General features: G+C 47.1%; 1 protein-coding gene across 7 annotated transcripts in view; it reads right to left on the bottom strand.

Annotated features, from left to right (window-relative positions):
• The window catches only part of DAPK1 (death-associated protein kinase 1), a 212,614-nt gene extending 204,128 nt beyond the window's left edge, over positions 1 to 8,486 (bottom strand). The window contains exons 1-2 of one of the 7 annotated variants that reach the window (XM_010836052.1): positions 8,463 to 8,486; positions 7,007 to 7,176 (exon numbers count right to left, since the gene is read on the bottom strand). In XM_010836052.1, coding sequence (XP_010834354.1) covers positions 7,007 to 7,068 — 62 coding nt within the window. In that variant the 5' untranslated portion in view covers positions 7,069 to 7,176; positions 8,463 to 8,486. The other 6 variants (XM_010836049.1, XM_010836047.1, XM_010836048.1 and 3 more) reach the window with 6 other exon arrangements.
• Positions 8,487 to 8,876: the final 390 nt, after the last annotated feature.

An 8,876-nucleotide genomic window follows, 5' to 3' on the forward strand; every position in this document is an offset into this window, starting at 1 on the left:
TCCAAGCCAGGCTTCAGCAATACGTGAACCATGAACTTCCTGATGTTCAAGCTGGTTTTAGAAAAGGCAGAGGAACCAGAGATCAAATTGCCAACATCCTCTGGATCATGGAAAAAGCAAGAGAGTTCCAGAAAAACATCTATTTCTGCTTTATTGACTATGCCAAAGCCTTTGACTGTGTGGATCACAATAAACTGTGGAAAATTCTGGAAGAGATGGGAATACCAGACCACCTGACCTGCCTCTTGAGAAACCTATATGCAGGTCAGGAAGCAACAGTTAGAACTGGACATGGAACAACAGACTGGTTCCAAATAGGAAAAGGAGTACGTCAAGGCTGTATATTGTCACCCTGCTTATTTAACTTATATGCAGAGTACATCATGAGAAACGCTGGGTTGGAAGAAGCACAAGCTGGAATCAAGATCGCGAGGAGAAATATCAATAACCTCAGATATGCAGATGACACCACCCTTATGGCAGAAAGTGAAGAGGAACTAAAAAACCTCTTGATGAAAGTGAAAGAGGAGAGTGAAAAAGTTGGCTTAAAGCTCAACATTCAGAAAATGAAGATCATGGCATCCGGTCCCACTCCTTCATGGGAGATAGATGGGGAAACAGTGGAAACAGTGTCAGACTTTGTTTTTTTGTGGTCCAAAATCACTGCAGATGGTGATTGCACCATGAAATTAAAAGACACTTACTCCTTGGAAGAAAAGTTATGACCAACCTAGATAGCATATTCAAAAGCAGAGACATTACTTTGCCAACAAAGGTGCGTCTAGTCAAGGCTATGGTTTTTCCTGTGGTCATGTATGGATGTGAGAGTTGGACTGTGAAGAAAACTGAGCGCCGAAGAACTGATGCTTTTGAACTGTGGTGTTGGAGAAGACTCTTGAGAGTCCCTTGGACTGCAAGGAGGTCCAACCAGTCCATTCTAAAGGAGATCAGTCCTGGGTGTTCTTTGGAAGGACTGATGCTAAGGCTGAAACTCCAATACTTTGGCTACCTCATGTGAAGAGTTGACTCATTGGAAAAGACTCTGATGCTGGGAGGGATTGGGGGCAGGAGGAGAAGGGGACAACAGAGGATGAGATGGCTAGATGGCATCACTGACTTGATGGACATGAGTTTGGGTGAACTCCGGGAGTTGGTGATGGACAGGGAGGCCACTCCGGGAGTTGGTGATGGACAGGGAGGCCTGGCCTGCTGCGGTTCATGGGGTCGCAGAGTCGGACACGACTGAGCGACTGAACTGAACTGAACTCACCAACAAAAGCTCCTCCCCTCCCCTCTACTGGTAGGTAGCTTTCTTTGTCTCCTGATCAGAAAGAAGTTTTTACACTAAAATCATGCTTTATTTCATGCATATGAAATGCGAGATTAGGTTAGGTTAGGTACACAAAGCTACTGACTAGAATTAAAGGTGAAAGTTCATAACACATTCCCTGGCAGGGTGTCCCAGAGATCAGACAACACAATCTTGACCTTGAGGTTCACCTCTCATCCCCCTACCACAGCATCTCTCAAGCCTCCCCCCTCCACCCCTCTCCTCAATGCGCACACACACACTCACACATCAATGCTCACGTACACACACACACACACACACACACACACACACATTCACACACCAATGCCTCACACACACACACACACACACTCACACACCAGTGCCTCACATACACACACACACAAACACTCACACACCAGTGCCTCAAGGAAATGCACTCTGCACTTCAGAGGTTACAGATTTGCTGGGAGACCAGAGGATATGTCTGACGATGGCACCTCTTCTGACATAACACTGTATTTGCAATTACTGAAATTAATCTGCACATCCATCTCTGTAAGCTTATTGTGTTTTTCACGGCTTTACAGGGGTGAGCCAACGCTATGGGGCTTTTAGGTTCGTAAGCAGCTGGGTGAGACACAAGCCAAGAGTAAAGAGCACAGACAGGCCAAGAAGGCTGCTTCGATGTTCCCTGGCTTCTCCATCAATAAGCGCCTCCATACCCTACATTCCTGGGGTATGCTGGGGTCCAGTGAGCTGAATTTCTGTGTCCCCAGGAGGTCCAGAGGCACATTCTGCATTCCCAGTGCTGGCAAGCAAGCATTCAGCCCAAATGCCACTCAGCACTGTCACCACGCCCTCCTTTCACATTCTAGAAGACTATTATTAGATCTCCCTGAAATGCACAGAATTTTTAAATCCCTGACTGTTATCTCTAATAGGAATATTTGAACTTTATCTCTCTTAAAGCTTGGCTGCCTTTCCCATCAGAGCAAACATCTGAGGGGACAAGAAAGCAGAAATGAATAGAGAACACTCACAATCAGCGAGGTCCTACGGGATGATCTCACTAGTCAACCGCACGAGCCTTGAGCCCCACTTCCAAGGAGAAAACATGCTCGGAGGTCTCTCCTTCCACCCTCACCCCTATCCCCATGAGACTGCCAGTATTCTTAAGACTGATTTCTGCAGTTCACAGTAAATCAACTGAAAGATGTACTCAGACTGTCAGGTTTATTATCAATACAGCTCCTTATGTTGATTAAAATGCTCATGGATTTTATGCCAAAATGAGAATGTTTTAACTTTGAATTATTATCTTCCAGTGACCATCCAAACAAATGTAGAATATGTAAGGCTCCACTGTGTTTTGTTTAAAACTCATCTTGTGCTTAGAAATTTTGGCTGCTGTGAACATTACTGTTCAGCCAGAGAATGCAAAAGCAAAAGCAGCTCTTATTTTGATGAGCTACAGTCTTTAATATCCTAAGTTTATCCCTACCAGTCATCACTTATTGAGGGTCATATACATGTAAATATATATGGGGTGTTCATGATACTTTATGAATATTAATCCATTCATTCATTCAATCAGCAAGCATTTATTGAGCACCTAGTATCACACATCTAATTAGGCAGAAGAGATAAAAAGTGATGAGAAAGTCCAGGGCCACAACCTTGTGACAAGTTGTGGGGAAAGCAGACAATCAAACAAGTAATGAGTATGCACTGTGGTAAATGTTCTAATGAGGAAAAGAGGTTATTAAAAATAATATCTGAGGCAGTGACTACGTATCCGATGTTTACAGCCACTGCCCCCAATTCTCACAACATCCTGCAAAGGTAGGGATCTTCCCACTTTCTGGTGTACCAGGCCATCCCATGCTACACACTGCCTCTCCATCGGTGTCAGCATCCGCATCATCGTTTGCATCTCAAATCCCCATTCTGGTCTCAATATTGTACCTGCAGGCCTGCATTAACTTATTCAGGCACTGATCAAATTTTTGCCCGGAATTATAAAGCACATTGTACACCCTGGGGAGAAAAGAGACCAGAACACACTCTAAAGGAACTTTCAAGTTGGCTACATGGAGTAATACAAGAACATTAATAACACAAAGCAAAGATGGAGCATGGACCGGGCAGTCTGTGGTCACAATCAATGGAGTGCTTCAGACAAGCCATTTGGCTTCTGAAAGGGAGAGATCATCATGGAGAGATTTATTCAGGAGATAGGACCAAGGTCTTAAGATCACATAAGGTCAGACTGGAAGAGAAACAAGGCCAGTCCTTAGGAAGGCAGTGTTCAGAGAGGTGCTCGGAAGGCTCATGGATTAGGCTGAACCAAAGCCAGGGGTGAAACTGGAGCCTGATGGTGGGACAAGCCAGACTTCAGCTGCCCCATGCGCCCACTGATAAGAGATGCTAAGGCACCTGGGGCATTAAAATGACCCAGTGTAACAGCACATGCAGAAATCCACATTTGTAAGAACTCCTCCCAGAAACCACTACACATGACGGAAGCAGTTCTTCATTCCACCTCCTGGGATAGAGGCTGAGACCCAAAGGACCTCCTGGAGTCAACAGAGGTCACCAAACAATACTCTAATGATGAAGTCTCTTTCACTGCAGGCGCTTGTCTCCACTTGACTTCAAGGCCAGAGCTGCATTATTCAGAATCAGCGTAGAGAGGCTGAGGGCCGTCAGCAGTGGGTCTTCCTCACGGCCCTTTATCCACAGGCCCTTCCCCAAATTGGTAAACAGACACTTAAAAGAATATCGGATTGCAAACCGAGTTATTGGCGTGCCTGGAATACTCACGTCTCAACCAAGTTCTGCCGATGATATCTTTGTTTGTTTAACTCACGACTGCTGATAAAATACTTTTACATGTCTTAGATTACTTGATACTCACAACAGTCATGAAATAAGCACTAGGCCTCTAATTTAACAGATGAAGATCCTGAGGGTCAGGGAGGATAAGTGGCCTAGTCAAAGTTATAAAGCTACTGAACTGTAGAGCCAATTTTGGGTCAGACTATCTGTGCAGTGGTCTGTCTGCTCTGTCACTACTGCAAATGATCATAATACTTTATAAAGTTTTTTAGCGCTGACAAAGAGTTTTTATGGTAGTCCTGGCAGTACACACACTAATATACACAGAGACACACACACTCTCGCCCTTGTACATACAAACTCTGTTTTCATAAAAGTAAAGTGACAATAGTAATAATCACAATACTACATTCTACTTGTTAAAAAGCCCGTCTTTCCTCCTCTAGCTATGGACTTTTCTCAGCTCATTTATCAGGTGAAGAAGAAGCAAAGCCACTCAGTCGTGTCCGACTCTGCGAACCCATGGACTATAGCGTATCAGGCTCCTCCGTCCATGGGATTTTCCAGGTAAGAGTACTGGAGTGGGGTTGCCATTTCCTTCTCCAGGGGATCTTCCCTACCCAGGGATTGAACCTGGGTCTCCGGCATTGTGGGCAGACACTTTATCCTCTAAGCCACCAGGGAAGCCCTTTACAAGGTGAGTAGCTATTATTTAGATTACTGCTAAAGATACATGGGTGAAGTCTTAAATCCTAGATGTTGGCCTATCTGTAACTCACGCTTAGAACAACCTTGCTTATGTGTTAAATATCTGCCCATTTCCATTTTGCAACACTAAGCTCTTGCCTCCACTCCTAATCTCCTCGCAGTGACTCACAGCAGCATCTTTCCCAAATGTCCATCTTATGCCTGCATTTGTTTTCAGGAAGTGGCAATTTCCCAGCAGACATAAAATTCACAGGGCTTGAAAAAAAACTTCAAAAAAAAAAACCCCAACTATTTACCACATTTTTAGACAAAAACAAAAGACCTATTAGACAGATGGGCACGTATACTTTTTTTTTCAAAATCCCCAACTCCCAGTTTTTCAGAGCACTTCTTTGAAATTCATAGGTCACACAAATTAAAATTTTCAATAAACAATTTGTCAGTTAGTCTTGCACAGTGGGGAGAAAATTATACACAGAAATGTAGAACGAGCCAGAATCAAAGCCAACTGCTAGTGACAAATGAGCAAACCACTTCCCATAGCAGAGGCAGAGGTCCTGTCATCACACCCACGAAATAAAGAATCACAAACTCCTCCATCAGCCACAGGGAGTCCGCATTTTTTGTTTTTCCTTCTCATTACACATAATTCTATCAAAAGATCTTAATGAAAATAAGGTCAGCATATTTAATCTATAAAGCAGTCATCTCACCTACTTTTAATCATCTCTCTTTATGAGAGAATTTATATAATCAGGCCACACTACACAAACAGAATTTAAATATAGTTTTTCGCCTTTCTCTCCTGCTCCCAACGGAAAACTCCATGTACCACTCATCTTGCTAAAAGCCACAGGAATAAAGTGACTTAATTCTAGTTAAACCAAGTATTTCAACCACATACTCTTAAACCTTAACCTTAAACATATCCACGAAATGTGATTTTTGAGAGGTTTCCTTCTTATTCATTCAGTAAATCTCCAGTATATAATAAGCTTCCCCTAAGCACAAGCTCCCAGTGATGTTCTTAGTTCATACTAAATGTATACAGAAATATTTTATATAATAACTTTAAAAACATTGCTTTTAGCCTGAACTATTACTTGAACTTGAAAAATATTTTAAACTCAACTTCAGTTCTCATAAGGTAATCTAGGGTGTGGGTGTTTTTTAATTTCCTTTTCATGGGGAAAAAGGAAGCACTGAATCAGACAACAGATGTATATGGAAAAATACATATTTTGATACACATATTAAATAAAGACATACTTTTTGTTTGTTTAAAGATTCTTCTACTTGACTCACAATACAAATAAACCACAGTCAAATTCCTTATGCTGAATTTAAATTAAGGCGTGAAACCTGGGTTTTCTGCTGAAGCCAGACCAGAGCACAACCCACCTTGTCAAATCCCCAGTCAAGAGGAGAGACCCATCCAGCCCTTCCATGTCCCCAAAGAAATGGTTCTTTGTTCACCTGGAACTGAAAAGCTCCACTTTCAGAATCATAGCTCCTGCAGCAATGGAAGTATGCTTTGAATCCAGATAGCCGTATTAGACTTGCCGTCAGGGATTTGTTAAAAATTTAACATCGTGAAAGAAAGCAAAGCAAGCAACCGCTGACACCAACTGGGTAATTAAACTGCTGGTTCAAGGAAGTTTCAAAATCTAAACCCAACATCAACATCTGGCAAGTCTTCATGTGTGACCTACCAATACTTGTTCATGCATGTTACTCCAAAAATTCATAAAGAGGGAAAGTATTATGCTTTTAAAAGCCTATTAATTGGTGTGTCCTCTCTATCTGAATCACACATAAGCAGCTAACTTTTGCCTCATTGTTTCAGAAGGGCAAAAGCTGACAAGAGTTATTGAAGACAATTAAATCTGTTCTTGTCCAGGGGTCTCGATCAATACACTTCATCATAATCTAACACTGAAATTGCCTCTCCACCCCCAACCCCTTGGATGAGGTAGTTTATTTCTGGTCCCTAGTCCTTGCTGGGTTAGTAACTCTTTTCTCTATAATTTGCACATCTCCTAGAAGGGCGAGGGAGACATCTGAATTCAAACTCCATTTGTTTACCGCCCCGCTACCCGCAATATTATGCATTCCCACCACCCGAAAGCTTTGAGCTTTCGGCACCCCACCCCACCTGCCCCGTACCTGCCAAGTTCCTCGCCGGTGTCGTAGTAATCATCCACGTTTTCCTGCCTGAACACGGTCATGATAAACTGTCACGCGTCACCAAAGCCCAGCGCACTTCAGCTCCGCTTCCCAAACCATCACCACCGCTCCTGCGCCTCCGTGGGCCCCTCATGCATCAGTCAGCAGTCCTTAAAACGAAAAAGGCAATATAATAATAAAATGACAACCCCAAAAGGAAGTACCCTTCCCCTGGGCTAAGTCTAGCTCGCTGAAGACCACCTCTCCGGAGCTGCCCCACCCCGCCGGGTGGAGAGGAGCACTCTTTGTTAAACCCCAACATAGGGATGCCCCCAGCCCAGCATCACTGGCGCACTCGTGTGGCCCGGCACCGCCGCACCCCAAGGTCTGGGTCTCCGAAAGCAAGGCGCGGAGCACCGATCAGCACCCGCTCCGGAAGTCGCTGGCCTCCGGGCCTCCTCTTTCTATGCACACACGCCCACCCAGCTCCCCAGCTCCAGGGGCGCCGCGGAAGAATGAAGCCCTCGCCCGGGCGGAAAGCGCCTGGCTGGAAGCATCCCTCTCCTGCCAGGAGCAGCCGTGCAGCCCCCGCGCCACCTCTCGGTGCCCGCAGTTCCCCGGCCGCCACGGCCACCTTCTCTCCTCCCTCGAGCCAAGCTGTCCCCAGAGGCACATTCCTGGCGACTCCCGCTCCGTTACCCAGCCGACCCGGCGTGCGGCCGCCCGGGGGAGCAAGGGAGGGAAGGGAGCGGCCGAGGGAGGCGCGGCCGCCGGCTCCTTCTTCGCGCCCGGAACACAAAGCGCCCGGCCCGCGCCACCTGTTCCCATCCGGCCCGCGGGGCTGGGGGAACCTCCTGGTGGTGATCCTACTTCTCCCCTCAGTCAAGTTTACCCTGCCTTGGCCTTCCCTGTTGTCTTGGGCGCTGCCCGGGCAAACCTCGTCGTGCCTCGGCCGCGAAAGCCAAAGCAGGCGGCGGGGCTCGGAAGGATCAGAGTCGCGCGCGGCCACTCACCCGGGCGCCCGGGAGCTGCCCGGGTCCTTCCCGGGCGCTGTCGGAGGCCGACGGTAGGCGCCAGTGCCCGAGACGAGCTGGGCGGCGGCGGGAGTGCAAGGAGGCTGAGAGTGGGGGCGCGGATTCCGCGCGTCCGCCCGGCGTCGGCTCGGCCTGCCTCTCCCGCTCCGGCTCCGGAGCAGCCCCGCGGCTCCTAGCCGCCTTCCGGGCTGAGGGCGGCCGACAGGCGGCCAATAGGGACCCCGCGGGCGGGCTGGCGACACGGCCCACCCACCTCCGAGCTGCCCGGCCGGGCCGGCGCTGCAGCTGCTGCGCTGCGCTGGCTGCTCCTCCCCGTTCGGCTCTTGGGGCTCGCTGGCGCGCTCTACAGCGCACACCCCCACACCAACCCACTCACCCTACACGCGCGCAGAGAGCGGTCGCGCGCAACGTGGGTGCCCCACCTGTGACACGCGGCTACGCTGCCCTCTTCCGCTAGGATCCAGAGGAATGCAATTCCTTCCTCCTGCAAAGGTGTTTTGAGCCCCCAGCGTGGGCCAGGCACGGTGCATGGCACCTGAAAATCACAACAGACCATAATAAGTTTTTAAAAATCTCTGGTCTTCTGAAACTTACATTTTGGCAGAGAAACTAGACAATAAGTATGTAAACGAATAAATGAGATCATTTTAGAAAGGATGGGTTCTGTGGAGACAATACTGAAGGATAACACGATAAAGAATGGCAAGACAGGAGTAGATCTCATTAGGAGTTTCTCTACGGGACTGGTGTTTTGAGCTGAGATCTGGACTGTGAAAAGATATGAAACCAAAGAATAAAGGTTTGGGGTATCAGAGGCCCAATGTAACAGCAGAAAC

This window comes from Bison bison, unplaced genomic scaffold, assembly GCF_000754665.1.
Source record: "Bison bison bison isolate TAMUID 2011002044 unplaced genomic scaffold, Bison_UMD1.0 scf7180017864057, whole genome shotgun sequence".
Lineage (NCBI taxonomy): Eukaryota > Metazoa > Chordata > Mammalia > Artiodactyla > Bovidae > Bison > Bison bison.